Genomic DNA, 22,431 nt, shown 5'->3' with positions numbered 1-22,431 from the left:
GATGGCAGTTAATACATTGGAATATCTTAAGGTTTTATTTAATGTAACTTAGTAATAAGATATCTAATACATAAGTAGGACCTACTTCCAAGAGCGTAACAATACCAGTATATGTGTACTATGGCTTCAGACCAATCATCGCATTTGTGTTTGTTTACATCAGGTTTATTCTTATGATGAACATTTTATAGACCACTGGGCTCAACAGTTGACAATGGAAGACAGTAGTGTCTTTCCACACAGATGTTTCTAATCCAAGAAAAAATTATTTTAAAAATGTTTTTGGCGAACATGTACCACTAGTGTTAGCAGATCTGACATGTTATTAACATTAACTGGTTTTCTTTCTTTTAAAATATTTTAATGGGTAGATACCTTCATTACATACTACATACATATCAGCAAAATATCATATTTTCACATCACAGAGTCACAGCTTTTTGTGACTAATTGAGTAGGAATATCGTAATACACACAATCTTATACTAAAACAGTCCGTATTCCAACTGCTCTCCAAGTGAGAGTCCACCAACAAACTTAATATCGTCAGCCATTTTAAGGCAGAGTTTGGCCAGTCCTCTAATCTCATTGTCCTCGGGAGGATCAAAATTGTACACAAGCTGCAAAGAGTGACAACACTAATTCAGATTTGTTTGCTTGTGACTAGGCACTGCTTAGAGAGATATCCACAGAATTACAAAACAATAAAAGTTCACTTTAATTGAAAAGTGAAATACTTTATGTTAAAAAAAGATTATAATACAATGTCTGTTCAAAAAATTCCATAACATTCATAATTTCGCACCAATGGTGTGTTGGAGCATAATTCAGTTGGCATTCCTGCACATGCCTGTGTTTAATGTGTAACTGCCAGAAGTTTCATTGTTGTATGTCTGTTGGTTATTGTCCAGTGCCATGTTGCACAGTTTCTGAATTTCAAGATGGTGGAGTTAGAGGAGCAACATGTCTGCATTAAATTTTGTGTGAAACTGAAGAAAACCTTTGCAGAGACACACCAGATGATGTAGGAAGCCTACGGTGATATATGTGCTTGAACTGTATTTGGTGTTACAAATAGTTCACAAAATTTAAAGGTGACCGGAAAGACCTTAGCCTCACAATGTGTGAAGATCTTTTGATTGCACAAATAATAATGAGATATTCCTTAAGAGAATCATAACTGGTGATGAGTCACGGGCCTATGGTTGTGATGTTGACACCAAGGTTCAATCTGCACTGTGAGTCGGGAAAGTTTCTCCAAGACCAAAAAAAGCTCATTAGATCATGTCAAATATCAAAGCCATGCTGATAGTTTTCTGTGAATTTGAAGGATTAGTTAATCACGAATTCATGCCACAGGAACAAAATGTGAATCATTGGTACTATTGGGATGCATTGCGGTGCCAGTGAGAAAATGTGAGAAGGAAACAGCCTGAAATATGGTGAGACAATTCATGGCTCTTGCATCATGATAATTCATCCATACATTCATCTCTTTTGGTGCATGACTATTGCACAAAAAACCAGCATTGAAGTTGATAATTAGATGTGCGTTGGGTGATGTATGTTGTGGTACGTAACAGGTGTTCTTTCATTTTGTCAAAGGCCATCTGCTATTTGCAGTGTCCAGTCGAGTCATGGTTTACCATATATATTCTTGCCATGCAATGCTTATGTGAGAGGTAGTAAAGTCTCAGCAGTGTGTGGCAATTGGTTCCTGCAGAAATTTGTTACCTCAGAAACCTGTGTTGGGAGGTTGGAGGGGGTGCCTCTGTTCAGTTTTCCCAGGAGTAGGAAACGCGCCAAACATGTTGAAGTAGTGTCTGGCAAAAGTCACATAGGGTTGCTGGAGTTGGCACTTGTGAATGTCAGCAGTTATCATGAACCCATGAGAGGCCAGCTTATCAAGGATGATGCACAGGTGGTCATTATGGTCTTACTCTTTTTGCAAAAAGATTATCTCGTCACCTAGATAGGTGTAACAAAAAGGCAAATTGAGCAGTACACCATCAATAAATCTTTGCCATGTCTGTGCCATATCTTTTTGTCTGTACAGCATGTAGAGGAGCCCAAAGAGACTGAATGGCAAGATTACCTCAATTTTTGGTATGTCTTTGGCCATATTTAGAATTTACAGGTATGCTGCTTTGCAATCAATGACACTGAAAATTTTTGCCCCAACCAAAATGTAGGAAAAATTGTGCAAGATCAGAACGGGGTAGCTGTCAATGACTGTATGGGCACTGAGGTAGCAGTAGTCACTGCATAGGAGCTAAGTACCATTCTTTTTAGAAACTAGTTTAATTGGGGAGTCCCAAGCACTGTCTGGAGACCTGACTATCCCAGCTCGCGAAAGTCCACCCACCACAGCTTTTGGGGAGCTAGATGACAGACAGTGGCAGAAAGGAGGACCTGGTGCTGTTGCAATTTGGTGGACTGCAGCAACCCACATGACACATATTGTATGTAGTCTAAAGGGGCACCAGAAAGTGAATCCAGCTGGCAGTGCATGATGTGATTCACCATCACTGTTAATGACACACTGCACTGTCTTGGAAGGACACTTGAGTGGGGTATTTTGACACTTCACTAACCTGAGAAGTATTCATAGCAGCAGCACAGTGGTAGCAATCGGTATCAAGATGATAAAGACCATTGAGATGCTGTTGTCCTACATGTAGTGATGCAGTGGGATCCTTGATTTATCTCCATAGTTGTTCGTTGGTGCACATGTGACCTCATTGTCATGATGTAATTGTAGCTGGTTGACATATGCTTCACTTTGGAGCTTCGACTCGAGTGGTGTGTTGAGCAGTGGCAGTGTGACAGAAAGTATTACAGAACCAGCAGGTAGCGTATCGCTGACCACACCATGGATCGACTGCTGGCCATCTCATTGTAATAAAAGGGCATGATTTAAATCTGACAGTAGTTGGTAGTGCCAGAGGAAACTGGCTCCCAGCACTGATTCAATTGACTCTGCCACTAGGAATGTCCAAGGTAGTTGTGTACCTGTGCCGATGTCAAGCATGAAGTGTACAGTTCCAGCAACTGTGAGTACAGTGTTGTTGACTGTGCACAGTTGCAGTGGCGATCGTGACAATGTAGCAAGCATGAGAGCAGGTGGTAGAGGGGTCACATCAACCCCAGTATCAATGAGGAAATGTGTGCAGGAATGTGTCATGGATGAATAGTCAGGAACTGTCTGCCCATTGAAATGTTGAATCGGTGCTGTTTTGTTTCGGTGTGCAGAGGTGTATTGTTAATGAAAAGTGGCGTAATGCAACTATGTCAAGTCGCTGTTCTAGTTTGGGTAGGCACAGACAGGGTTGTCTGTAGCACAGTATGTCATGCCAAAATCTGGTATGTAACCAGGAGTAGTGTTGCTGTATGTTGGGTGCGGAAGCAAGCAATGCACTTGGTTGGCTTCTGTTTTACAGAATCAGGGCAGTGGCCAGTGGGGTAGGAGAGCAACAACCTTGTCTGTCATGGAACGTGACTGTGACTATTATGCGTCAGAGCTGTGGAAGGTGCTGGGGTGGTAGAGGCAGTGGGCATGGCCCAATTTAGGTTGACATGGTCATTGTCTGGTCAGTCCATGGCTGCACAGAGTGTTGGGGCAGCTCAACTGGGATCATGTAAAATTGACCTCAGTGCAGGCATACTGGGCGTTGACTGCAGCATAACGCTGTTGATTAGAATGGGGTGTTGTGATAGTGCCTGCATTCTGTCGAGTCAAAGTTTAAACTCCAGTGGCGCCAACTCTTGTGTTATCATCGCTGCCTGGATGTCCTCTGGCAGTTTTAGTGGTCAAAGTGTCAAAAGCACGTGATCAAGCAGGCAGCACCAGAGCAAAGACGGTGTGCTGTTACTCAAAGTAGTCTCATTAATGGTGAGATGTAGCTGCTGCTCAAGCATGTGTCTTAGTCAGTGTAGCAGCAGTATCTTGGCAGTTTCACATTTGTGAGAAGCTGGAACTTTCAAAAGTAAGTCACTAATGAGGTCCGCACTCTCTCCAAGGTGGTTAAGGAGAGTGGTGAACTTCTCGTTGTCCTCAATGATGCTTCTGGCTTAACATCTAACATTTGCTGAGGGCAAACCACATTGTGGGAGAATTTGCTTAGAACATCAGTAGTTTCAAATGGTGGTGGATGGTATGATGGCCATCAGTGGTTTGATTGTAAGGTGCCACTACGAGGTGGGCATGGCACAGCATGAGAAATGCGGGAGATATGCAAGACAGGCAGGGAATGTTAGTCGACATAGGGAAGCATGTGATGAGGTGAGTCATGTCACAGTGTGCGTGGCATTGGTGTCCCAATCCAGTGTGTGTAGAACTCGGGTGGCCATGCATGTGAGTGAATTTGTGGGCTGAACTTGGTAGGTATGACTTTCCCAATGCCAGTTGTCTGACACAGTGGAAAATGTATGTGAGAGTGCACAGAGAAGGAAGACATGGTCCAGTTATTTAGTATCCAGCAGCACAGTCCATGTCTCATGGCATTCATGCAGATGTGCAATCATTTGCAACACGGCTGACGTGGGTGTGATGTCGCTCAAACCGGGAGGCGGTATCTATCCTTTCCAAGGCAAGGTCATGAAAAATGTGTTCTCAGAGTCTGCAGTTGGTTTTCGTGCTGGATGCAGATGATGCAAATACAAAGCACTTCAATGGACCAGAAATGAGTTGTCTTGTGATGCCTGGTGAGGCTGGGATACAAGTGATGTCATGGTTTGTCTCGTGGAACTGGCATTTAGTCACAATTGTTGGAACAGGATTTGGAAAATTAGAATTTACATGTACTGAAATATGATGAAAACCTTGATCCCATGGTCCATTGGCAGATATACCGTATTTACTCGAATCTAAGCCGCACTTTTTTTCTAGTTTTTGTAATCCAAAAAATCGCCTGCGGCTTAGAATCGATGCAAAGTAAGCAGAAGTTCTGAAAAATGTTGGTAGGTGCCGCCACAACTAACTTCTGTTATAGAATAAATGTAGTGCTACACAGGCATGCTTTGCAGGCACAAAGATAAATACTGGCGCCAAAACCTCTGCGTCAGTAAATAAATTGAAAAAAAGGTTTGAAGACGAGCATTTTTCTCCGCCCCGAGTTTCGATCACTGCATTTTCATACATTATCCAACGAAGTAAATACAAATTAAGTATTGTTTATCTTCGAATTTAGCATCATTTCTATGTACTAAGAAAATCTGACTGGCAAGACTGTTTGGGATGTTTGTCAATATGGCCAACTCTATGTTCTAAATTTTTCCTTACCTGTGAGAAGAGATGGTTGCTAATAGGAACTTTTATGAATTGTGAATCACATGCAATATTCTCTTCACCATAAGAATAATACGAATATAAACATTTTGCCATGTATTCTTTCGTGTTTGCTGCTATCTCATTTAAAACCTGTCTGCCTAATAAACTACGAAACTAGAGTGAGACAACAGCAAACGCGGAAGAATATACATATCATGTCATGTTTATATTCGTATTATTCTTGTGCCTAATAGTGATACAGTCAGAAATGAAGCACGGCAATTGACTAGATTTTTAAATCTAAGATGACTCTAATTTCTGTGCAGAATGTAAAAGAGGCGTCTGCAAAAATTTTGAAACGCAAAAAAATTTTCGCTACACTCTCGTTCAGAACATATTCATCATACAAATTCTATAATTTGGTTCCTGTTGATCATTATCAAAGCAAGCAGCAGTGTAAGTAACAACACGTAGCAGCCTCTTGCCATTGTTTCGCTAATGAGACGATTCCTCTCTTTTTTTCTTAATTGTAAGCGGTGGTAGCGTGCACAAAAGCAAGCCATGCCGCGAGGGCGAGAGGCCGTAAACACAGAATGCAACAAACAATGCATGACACAGTATAGTAATACATTTTTAGCTTAGAGTGACGTAAACACCTATAACAAAGAGAACGGCATTTATCATATCAAAGAAAAATAAGCAATCAATTCAAACCAGACGAAGCACGTGAAAAAGGATGGGTACCCGTATAAATACGGACTGAGTGCCTGATGCATAGCAATGGCTACCTGGTATAGCTTAACTGCTAAGCTTACGACTCGAACCAAGCTGTATCGTCATTCATTCGTCCAATTAAATTGGGTCTCATATTACAATGGACCAACATTGTTTCGATTTGGAGGTGCGGCCTAAAACTTCTCTCTGCCCTTGAATTTCGAGTCCCAAATTTCAGGTGCGGCTTAGATTCAGGATTTTTTTTCTTTGATTTCGAGTCTCATTTTTCAGGTGCGGCTTAGATTTGAGTGCGGCTTAGATTCGAGTAAATACGGTACGATGAAACAGAACAACAGAGTGGTATGGTGTGGGTCATTGTTGTCCAAACGTAATGGCACTGTGGGAGGCATTGATATGGTTCATGTCATTAATGTGAGTGTCATAACACAATGAAACACACAATGTTTTGTCTTGTGCAATGTTTGGGGATGCTTAGATTAACATTTGTTACAGAGGCGGGCGGACATTGTTTATTGTGATTCTCTGCAGCACTATGTGAAGTACCAGGAATAGATTCACTTGGTGTTAAATCTGGAATGTTTATCGTGAAGTCACTGGGTAAATTCAACACTCATTGTGGCACAGTTTGCTGCTTGACATTGGCGGTGATGTGAGGCAGATCTGAAGATATGGCAAACAATGGAGACATTGTCGCTATGTCATTCGGCACTGTAGTACTGTCCAAGCCTTAGCAGATATTTGCAATTTTTCACACAGAATGTTTGTGGAATTCATTAGTACTTGTTGACAGATGTTGTCAATATTGCCAAAGAAACAGTGAGGTTGTACCATTTGTAACAGCAGCTTTTTCGATGGTGTAACCGATGCGGTAGATTTTTGACTTAACAGTAAAATCATGGGACAACACAGAAATTCAGGGTCACCACTGTGGGAAATGGGGTACCAGAGGTGTGCTAGCAGAATATTGACATACCATAGATATACATATTCCATACTATTTATTTGTTAAGTACACTATACATAACTTGTGTAATCATTACAAGTGTCCAGAGCATACTAAACTCTGCTTGCTTCCTGGGGTATTGATCTTCCTTTATTCCCCCATCAGAGATGTTATGCCATGACAAGGTCAAATATATGCACCTAATCATGTAGTAGGGCAAGTGATGGGAAGCTTTGTTAACAGTGTCCAAAAACGGATGTTGCATGCTTTTTGCAAGCTGGCATCTCACATATGATTACTTTATGTTGTGTATGTTAAGAAAATATATGCACCTCAGACCATACAAATTACCAATGACAACTAAAAAATTCTGATAGGACTGATCATGTGGACTTTTGTGAGGAAATGTCCGTTGATTGGATAAAGACAAATGTTTCACATGATACATTATCTTTAGCGATGAGTCAGCTTTTTGCTTATAAAGGTAATAAACATAACTCTAGGATTTAGGTCATTGAAAACTCATAGCAACCCTTGCAACCTGGCCATTGAATGGGACAAACTGGGTAGTTCAGCTGAATATTAGAGCACTACGTATTAGTATACAATCCGATACCAAATGTTTCACATCTCTGTGAATGCATATTGCCACAAACTATGTGGCAGAATGCAATGTTAATGATATCTGTAAGGCATTGAGAAGCTAATCAAATAACAGAATAGTATTTCAAAAGTAATTTCTTGAAATGAGCTGTAAACAAACAGTATATTTCCATATTTTGATAAAACCTGTGCTTTAAAAAAAAAAAAAAGATTATTTTGGACAGTAAATTACAAAATTTACAGTTATATTTACTACCTCATGACAAACTAATGCAGCAAGAACTTTTGGAACTAACATTTTCAATTGTAAGCCATGTATTTGGCAATTTAAATAATTACTGTTTACTTGATTGTCAAAAACATGTACGAGGTGCTATCCAAAATTTTCTGGACTGGTGCTGTCATCTGTTGAAAACCTCACCTTTGGACTAATGGCCACCATCACCCTCAAAGTAGTTACCATCTGCATGTACACACCAGTCCCAGTGTTTCTGCCACTGGTCAAACATTTTCTGGAAGTCCTGTTCTTTGAGGGTGTTTATCACCACCAGCGATGCTTCTTGAATCCTCTCATCAAATATGCACCTTTTGCCACCTAGCAGTGCAAAGATCTACTACTCCTACTTTCCAGATGGCAGCACCAGTCCCAAAAATTTTTGAATCCACCTCGTATGTATGTTGATGAGCTGCAGGGATTAGAAGTCAGTGGTTGTTGTGAGGTTAGAGGTTGTTGTGAGTGGAGTGGAGGAAATTCACAATAAATGCCAAGGAGATGTAAAACAGTGTTGAGTTTTCAGAAAATCCAGATACCATAAATTGTGATTACTCAGACTGTGAAGACAAATTTACACTCTGGATTCTACACGGAGAAGTACCAAATGTGAGATGAGTATTCCAGTCTACAGAAATTACTCATAGTGCTAAATGCTGGTTTGAATGCTCATTATTGGTCATATTTGAAGTATAAATATCCATGCTTGAATAGTAGACTGTATGTCATAGCACAAGAGTCCAAAAGTTTTCTCTTTAGTGCCCTGAGCTAGAGGAAAGTTAAGAGCTCTTTCTTTTTTCAAGAGAAAACATCCAGTATGCTGGAGAACTTTTTAATCTCACTGACTGTTGAGACTGACCAAGAGGGCAGCGTGCACTTCATACAAAATGACACACTGCTGCACTGCATTGCTGATGTCCAGGATTTCCTCAATAACAGCTTTGCAGTCAGCTTGGTCAGGGTGCGGTGATTATATGGCTCTCACATTCACCAGACCTAACACCTCTACATTTATTTCTTGTGGGAATTCATCAGAGATATGTATTTGCACCATCCTTCCCTCCTTTTCTAACAAAGTTGAGAGCAAGAATCAATACCACTGTTGAGCAAGCTATGCCTGATACTCTACAGTGGGTGTGGGGTGTGGCAAGATATTGGCTTCAAATGGGACATGTGTCACATAACCAATGAAAGCCAAATTTATGCTTTTAGCTATAATGTAAAAAACTTGATGTATTTTTCTAAAATATGACTCTGAAGTAGGTCTATAAGTCATATAAATAAATCTATTTGAATTTGTGAAGCTATAAAGGTCTCTTGGAAACATTTTTTATTACTGAATTCTAGCAAAGGGGAGGCGGCTCGCAAAAAATCACTGATCAGAATGGGCTTTAACTTACTGACAAGGGGCTATTCAAAAGTGACTGTTGTGAAAGAGTTTAGATCACAAGGGCTTAGTTTTTGAAAAAAACAAATAATGCTTGTCATTCAAGCAATGTCTACTTCCCCATAATGTGTCAGGTGATGAATGTCATCTTTCTTCTTTCTTTTGCTTGTGCCTTTATCCCATGGTTTCGCAGGGTTGGCATTGTTAGAGTTGGATTTGGCAAGGGCTGGCCAATTGCCCTTCCTGCCACCACTCTGTACCCTCTGGGACAGAATTAGTGTACCCCAGCTGTTTGTGTCTAGTGTAATCCATGGAATAGTGTGAACATGTTCAGAGGTCTGTGAGTTGTGTAACTGAGGCAGGATGTGGGGACTAGCCTGGTATTCACCTAGGGGGATGTGGAAAACCACCTAAATGACGGGTCTTGGTGATAAATGTCATATGAGCATTAAAACATATAAATCTTCTGCACCGAGCATATAGCATTAAAGACACACTGCCATGAGCAGAATTCTTGTGCCTAATAGTCACAGGAAAAGAAACTTGGCTCATATTAATGAAAATGCATTGTAGAAGATTTCCTGAATGAGTGTATGAAATTATATGCTATATAATTATCTCTAACCAGTTATTAAATTATTCTTACGTATGCTATTTGTTTTTAAGCATTCATTTCATCAAATTGTTGTTTTAAACATGCGGAGAATTACAGTAAAAATAATTCAATACCATAAATAATTTTAAATATGTAACACATTGCAATAAAACTTTTGGACTGTGAGAAATTCATTCCTCACTGATTTTCCAAACACAGTCCAGGTGGTACACTAGTATGTACAGGTCTTAGTGGGAAACAAATGTGAATGGGAGATGGAAAGTACTCTTGATTTTTCAGTTTCTTTATTGGAAAAGATACAATTACATAAAAATTAGGATGGGACATTAACACAGTAAAATTACGTAGCAATAAAAATGGACACAGTGGAAATAATTCCTGCAGCATATAGTAGCCTCACAGAACCGAAGGTAGCAAGTAACGAATCATTTATGTCGAAAATTACACACAGCTATTCCATATCTAGAAAATACAAGAAATAAAAAATTGCAGGCTTGTATGTGGTGGACCATGGCAATCAGGTGACATGTGGAACAGTATTTGCTGTGATACAAATATTACTGAGAATTATGTGATGTGGAAGTAGCCTACTGATCCTGTTAAACTGCCAACAGTGATGTGAAAAACATCAATCTCAAATTATTCCATATGAATAAAATTCAAATGCTCTGACAATTGCACTCAGTAAGGGTTTTGCTGGTGCCTGCAATCATTTTTCACCTGAAGCATGCAATACAGACTCACTTTCATTGTCTTTTCTGCAACCATACGTGTCCAGGATATCATCACTGCACCTTGTGGCAGTCACATCTTCAAGTCCACACAGCACAAAAGATGCTTTCCCTTGGGTGATCATGTCAATTGTTAACCATTGGTGCAGGAAGTGGCAGTCAGAGAGCTCTTCTCATTGCATGCTTCTCTCTGGAATAACCCTGGAACTGCATCAACGCAGTGCATGGTGGAGAGAGATTCCACTCTTTTGGCTTCTTTTACTCATGGCCAATCCACATCATCTCTGTTGTCATCTGTTGATGCAGATGGGGTGGCAAACACACACACTCTGTAGCGCATCACCACAGGATGTTGTACTTCTCTGTATTTTCCATGCTTGCTGAGAAAAACTGTTGAGAAATCCTGCCTTAGCAAGACACCATTTTACAGTTTTATTATTACCCAGACATATTTCAGCACTTTATGTGTTATCTTCAGTTGGAGTTTTGGTTTGTTTTCTTTCTGAAAAATTATTATTTTTACATGTTTACCTCTCCTGTAAGTTGTATGAATGTTTTAGCTGAAAGGGCAAAAACAATCAAGGACCCTTAAAGGGCCACCAATTACTCAGAATCCCTAGATAGATAATGGAATAAGTGCAGGGTAAAGGTGTATGAATAAACAGTAGGCCCAATAATTTCTCAGGTCAACACTGGTTTTCCTTTTTTGAGCATATCACTTGATTTATATTGACTTTGTTCACGTGAATTCAAAAGTAACATTATATTTATCCTGCCACATGCAGTTTTTGTTAAAATTTTAGTGTTTGCAATTATAGATCATTAAAAATGCAATAACCAGAATGAACCAGAAGTACAAATATTTACTTCGAAGTAAAAAGTTCATTTGAAGAAATTAATTTTGCATTACTGTGTGTTCACAGATAAAAGTATTTTAAGAGTCTTGTCAGCAGATAGCAGCACTTTCTACTGCTAGATGACAGAAGCCAGTTACAAGTTACTCAACTAGCGCTGACGAAGAGTACCCAGAAGTGTGTTTAAGTGGACTGTTTTGTTTTGTTTTATTTGTTGGGCTGTAACCACATAGACGAGAAAGTTTTTGAACAATTCAGATATGTTTTGCTATATTTGTGGATGCTTTATTATCACCATGTAGAGGCAGAACAATATCGTTTTGTAAGAGAGTTTATTTTGCTTATTTTGGAGTGAAGCTTGGGGACGAGGACAATTCATGGAGCCCTCACATAGTGTAAAGTGTTTTTTGTGTAGTGGAGTTAAGAAAGCTGGCCAAAAGGAAAATTCTGGAGTTCTAATGGTTTGGTGTTTACCAAAGAATCACTTAGTTGAATGTTACTTTTGTATTTACAAAGTAAAAGGCTTCAATATAAAAAAGAAAAAAAGGAATGATTTATTGTGATTTGAAATCTACTAGAAGATTTGTACCACATGGTGCTAGTGTTCCCATACCTATCCATCCTAAGAACCTTCAGATACTGCATTCCGAATCAAGTTGTACATCAGAGAAGCCTTCTCAAGATTCTAATTGGACAGATGTACTAGACATGCTCTAACGTTTCACACAACTTGAGCTTATGGTGGCAAGTGATATCAATCAGTGGACATAGATGGCAGTGACACGTTTCTGTGTGTTTTATCTTTATGCATGTACTTCTTTGTTCTATTGTTGTGGTGCTAGCTCTCTGTATGTCTTGGCACTAACTCACATTTTTGTAATTTGTGCTTCAGTGTAAATATATTAAGTTATCTTGCAAGTGTGGAGCTTATTCTTTCTTACCATCAATTCTATTCATACAAGGTAGATAGCTAAACTAGTGACCCCAATGAAGAATTAGAACCATGATTAACAATTCTGATGGCACTACAATCAAATTGGAGCCACAGCAGCAACCTCAAAATGCAATTACACACAACACCACAGCAGAGGCAAGCTTTTTAAGTGAACCTACAGTCTCTTACAGTTCAAGATAGGAACTTTGGAAATGTTGAACTTCCCACCTTCTGGATGAAATGCCCAGACTTGTGGTTCAGGCAGATAGAGAGCATACATTTATAACATGGTATCCTAGCTTCACCCAACAGGTTTCATTGTGTGTTGGCACATTTGGATGAGGCACAAATTACACAAGCTGAGAACTTGTTAAGTTTGCAGAGTTATGAGATTCTAAAAGCAGGATTAATCAAAGAGTATTCTTTAACATCGGAGAGCTGTTTGCATAATCTGTTACATAAGATGCTGACTAGGAACAAGCAACTGAAACAAATGCTGGCACAACTGAAATCACTGGCTAGAAATGATTTGTTGCCTGAGGCTTCCCTTCTGTTATTATGGCTTCGGCAACTACCACCAACAGTCAGTGCTGTCTTAACAGCACAAACTGAATTATCCTTGGCAGTCTTGGCTGACACAGCTGAGATGAGGGCTGGATATTCAGAGTGTAAAGGTTGTAACACCATCAAACAGACCAGCTGGCTGAAGGCCCTGAACCAAGCATTACCAGGCAAGGCGGCCACAACTCGGGTGCAGTGCCAACATATCCCTAAGCAAACTAGAACAGCTGACAGAGTGTGTGAGGGAATTATAAGGCATGGTGGGGGCTCTAAAATGTGAGTGAATAACCTCTCTGGGAATAAAAGTAGACACAGATAAACAAAAACAATCAGTTCAGACTTTGTAGTGTTAATCTCATTGGTGTTTCAGCAGAAATGGAAGCGAATGCAACCGCCCATGCAATTTTCCAAGCTAATTAGATGAGCCCAGAAGGACATAGGTGGGGGGGGGGAATAAAATAAAATAAATAAAATAAAAAAGCTTACTGCTTCTTTTTCTTCCATGTCTACTGCACCTGGGTTTCAGGACTTGATTGCTATCATAGATAGGCAATTTTGTGTAATGTAATATCTTGTACAGACATCTTTTATTAACCTCACATGTTCCACATCATTACGAAGTGTCGTATTCATGATCTATCGAACAAGTATTAATCTAATCTAATCTAATCTCTGTGGAACATACACAGGTACGTCACATGAGAAGATTTTCATGGTATCACCATTCAACGAGCATCAATCAACAGGTCAAGTACCTCTGACATGTAATGGGATGCATGGGACTGTTTTTACACCAACAGAACGTGTTGACTATTATGGAACTCAGAGCTCTCCGATAATACTGTGCATAATGTTTTAAGAGCACAGGAAAAGAACATGCTTTGCCTGCATTACCAAATGTTCTGGAGAGCAATTTTGAAGTTTTAAACCAAATTTCATGGGTACTAATGGATAAAATTAATGAATACCGAAGTAATCTGGAAGGACATGTTATATTCATTAAATTTAATATAAACTCAAACCTAAACATTTAAATTTCAATTCTGTTGGCATAGTATTGAAATTAACATCATATGTTACAAGAGTAAAACCTGCTACTTGTATGTAGCAGAACAGAGAATATAACAAGTAAAACTGTATTTTTTGTTAAACATTATGTGCCAAATATTTTGTAATGGAAAACGCTGTTGGAAACAACAGAGATACTATTTGTTAAACAATTTCTCTTTGCTATTTTAACTTCATGTGATAAAGTGGTAATAATAATAATAATAATAATAATAATAATATCACTTCATCCCAACATGCACTTCTCAACCTAGTGTAAAAGGTTAGTGTAAAAGACTCTAGTTCTTGTCCACAATATATATTTTTTTTTTTCGATATTGCTACAGGACCTATGAAGACAAGTTATTATTATTATTATTATTATTATTATTATTATTAGCTTTATGTAAAATTATTGCAAAATAATATTTTATTATATTTTTATATTTACCTCTGTAAGCAAGAAATGGGTTTCTCCAGACGGCTGCTCTTGAAGTTGTTATGAAGGTGTCACCACCAATGAAATCCAACCTCTGTTATAGGTTTATCAATGTTGAATGATATGGGGATGCTTTTTGTCATGACTACCTTTCTCATTTCTTTGAGAGTAATGGATGTTTACTCAAATATTCCTTCTCTAGAAATGACTGCCAATTTTGTATCATATCTTGACTGGCCATCACAACATCAAAAGGTTTTCATCAAGCTACAACCCTGATCTGCACCTAATCCATTGGAACTTCTGCTACTACTTTTGTATCAGTCTGACCTGTATTCTTATCACGCTCCACAGAAGAGTATCCGCTAGTAGGGAAAGTTTCTTTCACTGTCTCCAAAAGTTTCAGTTCACTCACAGGATAATTAAGGTACCATAGGATATCATAATTCTTCTTCTGACCTGAACACAAATAAACAAAAAAATCTCAAAGTGTTTCACCTTCTTGTCCAATAATCCTGCAATAAACTGATTTGAAAGGAAACAACTTCATTGGCCCTTTTGTCTTCCAATATTGTCAGTTTAAGATCTGAACACTGTAATCACATTTCAAATCTGATGAACATTAAAAGGGAAATCCACACAGATTGCTCCTGTTTCATTAGACTTTCAGTTTCTTAAAGAAGCATTTTTCTTTGTTGAATAAAAGTTTACAGCTTTGTGTACCTTGTGGCCAGTGAAGATCTTATTAATTTCTCTCAAGACCTTTTTTACATGTCTCCATCTAAATTTTCAAATAATTTTGTATTCAGCACTTTCATCTCAACAGTGAGCTTATTGCATGCAAAGCATGTGTCACTCCTTGGATGCCTAAAAGCTATGTGAAATTTGGTGTTGAATACTGTTCTAATACTGATAAGTCTTCTGGGCTGTATGGTTGGGGTTAAAGAAACATTTTGGTTCCTGACATTTTGTCCAGGGTTGTACTCAACATCTTTGGAGGTGCTCCTGGTGATGCCAAGTCTTGCTAATGCTTCATATGAAACTCAGAATTCAGAAATTTTTTGTTGAAGACTACATGCATTTTTTCCACCAAAAGTTCCTCTGGAAGACTCAACTTTATGAACTTGTCATTGCTATATTGACTTGATCTATCCTTAAATGAATCAGTGTGATTATATACTGCCCTTCCTACTTCCTCCTTAATTTTCCATGGCCTACCCCTCCATCATGAGGAAACTTGCCTAGCATCATAAATTTCTGAACTGTCATTAATTGACACCTTGTTATTTCATGTACTGCCACGAAGTCTTTTCCTTAAGTAGAATTTCATCTACAATGTTGCCATATTTTACTCTAACTCCAGAACAATGCTTTTGGTAAATGCAGGTCCTGATTGTAATGTGTTATTGGCTGTAAGTTTCACAGTGATGATTCCAAGGCTTCAATAACTTTAATGGTGGCAAATAATTCCAGAACTGAGATCACAGGAAAAAGGTTTTGGCCCTTGATCTTGGGCTACAACATACATTACATGGTCATTCCTCATGATGAACATGATGGAACTGAAATTATGCTCTTGAAACTGTGCTTTATCTTCATTCTTCCTTGATCACCTTCTGTGAACTGGAAGTACTGCAATGAGGTCTGGTAGATGCAATGATTATTCATTTCAGTCTTTCATATCATTAAATTTTTTTACAATGTCCATCTCCATAGATGAGTGATCAGCATTGATGAATGCCTTATGAGGGACCCAGATTTCATTCCCCAGGCCCGAGATTTTCTCCATTTGGGCCCAAACAAGTTGCCAAAGTGGCATCAACTAAATAGACTTGCACCAGGTGACCAGTCTACCCAATGGAAGGCATTAGCCACACTCACATTTTTCTTATAATATTCAATCTTCCTTCAGCACTTATTTCGGCAAAGCACTTTAACTTCTGCTAGTTCATGTGACTGAACTCCTAATCTCTTCATGATTGTACTCATTTGCTCATATACGAGGGCAGTTCAATAAGTAATGCAACATATTTTTTTTCTGAAACAGGGGTTGTTTTATTCAGCATTGAAATACACCAGGTTGTTCCCCAATCTTTTAGCTACACAACACTATTTTTCAACGTAATCTCCATTCAATGCTACGGCCTTACGCCACCTTGAAATGAGGGCCCGTATGCCTGCACGGTACCATTCCACTGGTCGATGTCGGAGCCAACGTCGTACTACATCAATAACTTCTTCATCATCCGCGTAGTGCCTCCCACGGATTGCGTCCTTCATTGGGCCAAACATATGGAAATCCGACGGTGCGAGATTGGGGCTGTAGGGTGCATGAGGAAGAACAGTCCACTGAAGTTTTGTGAGCTCCTCTCGGGTGCGAAGACTTGTGTGAGGTCTTGCGTTGTCATGAAGAAGGAGAAGTTCGTTCAGATTTTTGTGCCTACGAACACGCTGAAGTCGTTTCTTCAATTTCTGAAGAGTAGCACAATACACTTCAGAGTTGATCGTTTGACTATGGGGAAGGACATCGAACAGAATAACCCCTTCAGCGTCCCAGAAGACTGTAACCATGACTTTACCGGCTGAGGGTATGGCTTTAAACTTTTTCTTGGTAGGGGAGTGGGTGTGGCGCCACTCCATTGATTGCCGTTTTGTTTCAGGTTCGAAGTGATGAACCCATGTTTCATTGCCTGTAACAATCTTTGACAAGAAATTGTCACCCTCAGCCACGTGACGAGCAAGCAATTCCGCACAGATGGTTCTCCTTTGCTCTTTATGGTGTTCGGTTAGACAACGAGGGACCCAGCGGGAACAAACCTTTGAATATCCCAACTGGTGAACAATTGTGACAGCACTACCAACAGAGATGTCAAGTTGAGCACTGAGTTGTTTGATGGTGATCCGTCGATCATCTCGAACGAGTGTGTTCGCACGCTCCGCCATTGCAGGAGTCACAGCTGTGCACGGCCGGCCCGCACGCGGGAGATCAGACAGTCTTGCTTGACCTTGCGGCGATGATGACACACGCTTTGCCCAATGACTCACCGTGCTTTTGTCCACTGCCAGATCACTGTAGACATTCTGCAAGCGCCTATGAATATCTGAGATGCCCTGGTTTTCCGCCAAAAGAAACTCGATCACTCCCCGTTGTTTGCAACGCACATCCGTTACAGACGCCATTTTAACATCTCCGTACAGTGCTGCCACCTGTCGGAAGTCAATGAAACTATACGAGACGAAGCGGGAATGTTTGAAAATATTCCACAAGAAATTTCCGGTTTTTTCAACCAAAATTGGCCGAGAAAAAAAATGTGTTGCATTACTTATTGAACTGCCCTCGTACATCTCCTTTCTCTGTCTTTCTTCCTCAGATCATGTATTCATCCTCCAGTATTAATAATAAACTATTAAAAAGGAAATGAATCATATAGAACTCCTGCATTACTAAACAAGATGTCTCAAACTAAAGCAACGATTTTTAAATAGTGCTAAGAATGTACAATGAATGAAAATTCTCTGTTGCTTGCTTTAGTATTGTTTGCCAACCCACAAGGAATCTAAAACTTATTTCACAGCATTTAACAAAGCACGTTTATTCACTGTAGTGAGAGACATTGGCACATTCTTTCCCTGCATGCCTTCTCTAAAATTGGTTATAGAATGATTTGTGTTATCACACTGGTTGATTGACAATATTAAACAACACTGAATCCTGCACCTCATAGCATACAAAACTCATATTGAAAAAAAAGTGGACAAAACACATTCTTTTCCTGTACTCTTCATTTAAAGAGGAATTCGAAAACTGTAGTTTTGAGGAGGTGCAGTGGGCAGATAGGGGGCAACTGACAAAACAGATTTTCCTTGCATGTGCAACTGAGAAGCAGTCCCCCTGGTTTTTTGTGAGGGACAACAAGTCCGGAACAATGCTTTTGGTAAATGCAGGTCCTGATTGTAATGTGTTATTGGCTGGACGTTTCACAGTGATGATTCCAAGGCTTCAATAACTTTAATAGTGGCAAATAGTTCCAGAACTGAGATCACAGGAAAAAAGGTTTTCTCCCTTGATCTTGGGCTACAACATACATTACATGCCCTTTCCTCATAATGAACATGATGGAACTGATTTTGGGAGCTGATTTTTGCAATTCTTCTGACTGGCTCCAGATTTGTCTTCTAACTGAGTACTAGAAGTGGCTCAACTGGCACAAGTTTGCAACAGATGTGATGCGATACTGCAAGTATTTCCAGAGATTACAGATATCAGGAAAATGGGAGTGGCTTGCAAGCATGACACTCAGCACTACATTTGGACATCACCCAGTCCTCCAGTAGTGCAGTCTCATGCCATAAAAGTTCACGACATCTAAGGATGACATGGTCAGAGAGATTACTAAAGGTATTGTTTCTGTCTGACAGTTGGCAGGCATCACTTATCCACATAGTCAAAAAAAGGACAGAAATTGGTGCATGTTTGGGGATTATAGAATCCTAAATTCCTGTATTATTCCAAATAAATATGCATTACCTCAGGTGACACACTGCAACAACACTGTAGCAGGAGCAAGAGTTTTCAGTGTTATTGACTGCCACAAGGCATACACACAGATTCAAGTTGCAAAGAGTGACAGGAAGAAAACTACTATTGCTAGTCTGTTTGTTTGTTTCATTTCAGATGGCGGGATTGACAATCATAGTGACACAACAAGTAGCCATAGCAGTAATGAAAACAGTGAAGGCTTAAATAGCAAGGAGAAGGAGGAGGAGGAGGAGAAGGAGAAACAAGATTTATACAAAGCAGAGAACGATAGTGAGGGTAATATTCTGAGTAAAAGTGAGTAAGAAGCAGTAGAGAAAGAGGAAGCATGTGGGGTGGAAAACTGTGTAGTGTGTCACTTACAAGAGAAGACAAAAACTTTGGTAATTTAGATGACAGTTTTTCAAGTGGGGAAACTGATGAGGATATGTTGTACGAGGAAGGAATGAGGTTGAATATTAAAGAAGTACAGTATCCTACAGTTTTCGTAATTATACAGGGAATCCCAGTTAAATGTTTACTGGATACTGGTAGTGATTTTAATGGAATGTTCCAAGTATGTTTTGAATCTATAGCGAATAGAGAGAATATGTTTGTAATTCCACATTCAGAAATTAGAATTATAGAAGCCATGGAAAAAGTATGGAAAGTATCAGACAAGAAGCATTCCTACAGACTGAATTTGCAAATCAGTTGTTGGAATATAAATTTTTGATAACAGCAGATCTGAGTATATATGTGATGCTGGAACGAAGTTTTTATGTACATGGGATATGAAAACTGTGTTTACTGAGGGAAAATTTAGTTTTGTTTGTGATGGAAAATTAAATCATGTACCCTTACTAGAGAAAATGTGTATGAAAGAAAATAATAAAATTAATATACCTTTGAGATATATAGCAAGAGTTATTGACAACTGTGAAGAGAATAAAATTCAAACAGAAATAAAGAAACAACAAGGGACACTGAAGGAATATCAAACAACAAAAGACAGGATTTACAGGACACTAGTTCTGTAATTTCAGATGATTAAGTCTATTAAATGATTCTTAGCGTAAATTTGAAATAAAGCCTGATAGAGTCATTTGCAATTCCTTTTTCTAAGAAAGAAGTTATGAGAAAGGAGAAAGAGAAATTTTAGTATGAGGAATAACTGAGATATCTAACAGTAGATACAATAACCTGTTAACAGTAGTTGGTAAAAAGAATAGAGGTGACAGAGTGGCATTGAATGCTAGAAAGTTAAATGCAGTAGTAAAAAGACAAACAATAAACCTGCCAGCACTGACAAAACCTTACAAAAATTTCATGGTTCTAAATTTCTCTATCATATTGTGATGTCACTTGTGGTTCTCGAAATATCAGATTAGCTAAGGAAGTAAGCCCATATACAGCATTTCTGATGAAGGTGAGGGAATATAGAATAGCTGTAGGTAAACAACTAGAATTCTCTCAGATACAGATTTATTCACACTTAGCTTCTACACAGATACAAGTCTGGAGGCTAACTGCCGTTAGCGTCCAACATCCTGCCCAAAGCCCTCTCCTCAAAGATAGCACACTTACGCACAGAACAAATATCGATATTTATATGGCGCTCTATGCCACATAGCTCCCCCCCGCCCCCCCCCCCCCCCCCCCCCCCCCCCCCCCTCCGCATAGTATGGGGTACGTCCCTGTGAATGGGGGGGTGAGAAGTTAGGAAGGTAACGCACAGTTCTTCAGTGTCAGGCGGAAGCGGTCGACTGGTAGGAGACCGGGGGTTGAAACCCGGTTCGTCGACGGTGAAGTCAGCAAGCGACACCGGCGGCTGAAGACGACGTCCCGTCCTGGAGTGAAGGTGTAGCACTTCGTCAGCCGGCAGGCGGAGAATCACCTTGCCAGAAGGCCTAACAAAGGCATGCAAATTGCCACGTGCAGCACTTCTGCTCAATTTAAAGAGGCGCGCCACACGAGATTCTGCACTTCCTCCCTCAATATTATCACACGCGAGTACCACACACACCGTATCGCCATCTACGACAACAGATAATTTATGTATGTCATCAGGGTGCACATGTGTTGTGAATTCTCGGATGGCACCTGTACGAGCAATGGTAGGGAGGCAGGGAGGTGTGGGAAAGTCATGGCAGGGGGGAAGCATCTGCTAAGAGTGGGGTGGCAGGTGCACTGGACTGCGCAGGAGACAACCTCGGGCGATCAGCTGACAGATGAGGGAGTGTGACCAAAGGCAACGAGGAGCCAGCGTGGATTGAATGGCATGACAAAGAGCTGTCAGACGAAGATGGTAACACAATGGTAGAATCCGAGTGGTTGGCAGTTCGACTGTGAGGGCTGTGAGGAGTGAAGCCCCGAAAAGATTGGCCACTCGAATTAGATGAATGCGGAGAAGGAGCAGTGCTCAGCAGAGAAACACGTTGTGGAGAATCAATACCCAAATGCATGGTGTGGGAAGATGGATGGCCGCTCGAAGCAGGAGTGGGAGAAATAGGGGCAGAATAAGGGAGGTTCACCTGAGGCTCAATGAAAGCTGGTTTCACTCGGTTGAGTGAGACCGTGGTTACAGAGTCTTTTATGAGGAGATCCATGTTATTCTCAGAGCGTTTGATGACCTTGTAAGGACCTGTGTAGGGCGACTGAAGCAGGGCTTTGACTGAGTCGTCTCTGAGAAACACGTACTCACAAGAGTCTAGCGTGCGCGGTACGTACACACGCGGAGGTGTATGAGCAGCCGGAGATGGCGGCTGAATTTTTCTGCAGTGCAAGCGCACCCACTCGAGAAGTGAAGGGAGTTCAGAGGGCCCTGGAAGTGGGGTCAGAGTGACTAATTCTCCAGGCAAAACCAGAGGTTGGCCATACACAAACTCGGCTACGGAACCCATGAGGTCTTCCTTGAAAGTCGCACGAAGGTCAAGAAGCACGAAGGGCAGTGCCTCTGTCCATAGCGAGTCATGGCAACGCAGGGCAGACTTTAAGGTGCGATGCCATCGCTCAACAAGCCCATTGCTTTGGGGTGGTATGCAGAAGTATGAATTTTGACAATATCACACATTTTACATAAGTCAGAGAAAACTGAAGACTCGAATTGTCGCCCCTGGTCAGTGGTGATGTAAACAGGTGAGCCAAATCTAGAGATCCACGAATCTAAGAATGCTCGACTTACTGTCTCAGAGGTAATGTTTGGAATAGGCACAGCCTCAGCCCACCGAGTCATCCTGTCAATAGCTGTAAACAAGTAACGGAAACCCTCGGAGGGGGGCAAAGGGCCTACGAGGTCGACATGAACATGGTGAAACCAGCCTGGCAGTTGGGCAAAACAGCCAAGGGGTGGAGAAGTGTGCCTGGAAACTTTGTTCTGTTGACACACCATGCATGCCCTTGCCCAAGATTGACAGTCATGGCGCATGTCTCTCCAGACGAACCGTTCAGCTACCAGACGGGTGGAGGCTTTGACACCGGGGTGTGCTAATGTGTGGAGTTTGTCAGACCTGGCGTTGAAGGGGC

General features: G+C 40.3%; 1 protein-coding gene across 1 annotated transcript in view; it reads right to left on the bottom strand.

Moving 5' to 3' along the window:
• Positions 1-485: 485 nt before the first annotated feature.
• Positions 486-22,431, bottom strand: part of LOC124594823 — a 90,826-nt gene continuing 68,880 nt past the window's right edge. Inside the window, exon 4 of the mRNA XM_047133271.1 lies at positions 486-620. Coding sequence (XP_046989227.1) covers positions 486-620 — 135 coding nt within the window. The remainder of the gene's footprint in view (positions 621-22,431) is intronic.

This window comes from Schistocerca americana, chromosome 1 (assembly GCF_021461395.2).
Source record: "Schistocerca americana isolate TAMUIC-IGC-003095 chromosome 1, iqSchAmer2.1, whole genome shotgun sequence".
NCBI lineage: Eukaryota > Metazoa > Arthropoda > Insecta > Orthoptera > Acrididae > Schistocerca > Schistocerca americana.
This window is presented reverse-complemented; position numbering and strand designations above follow the sequence as displayed.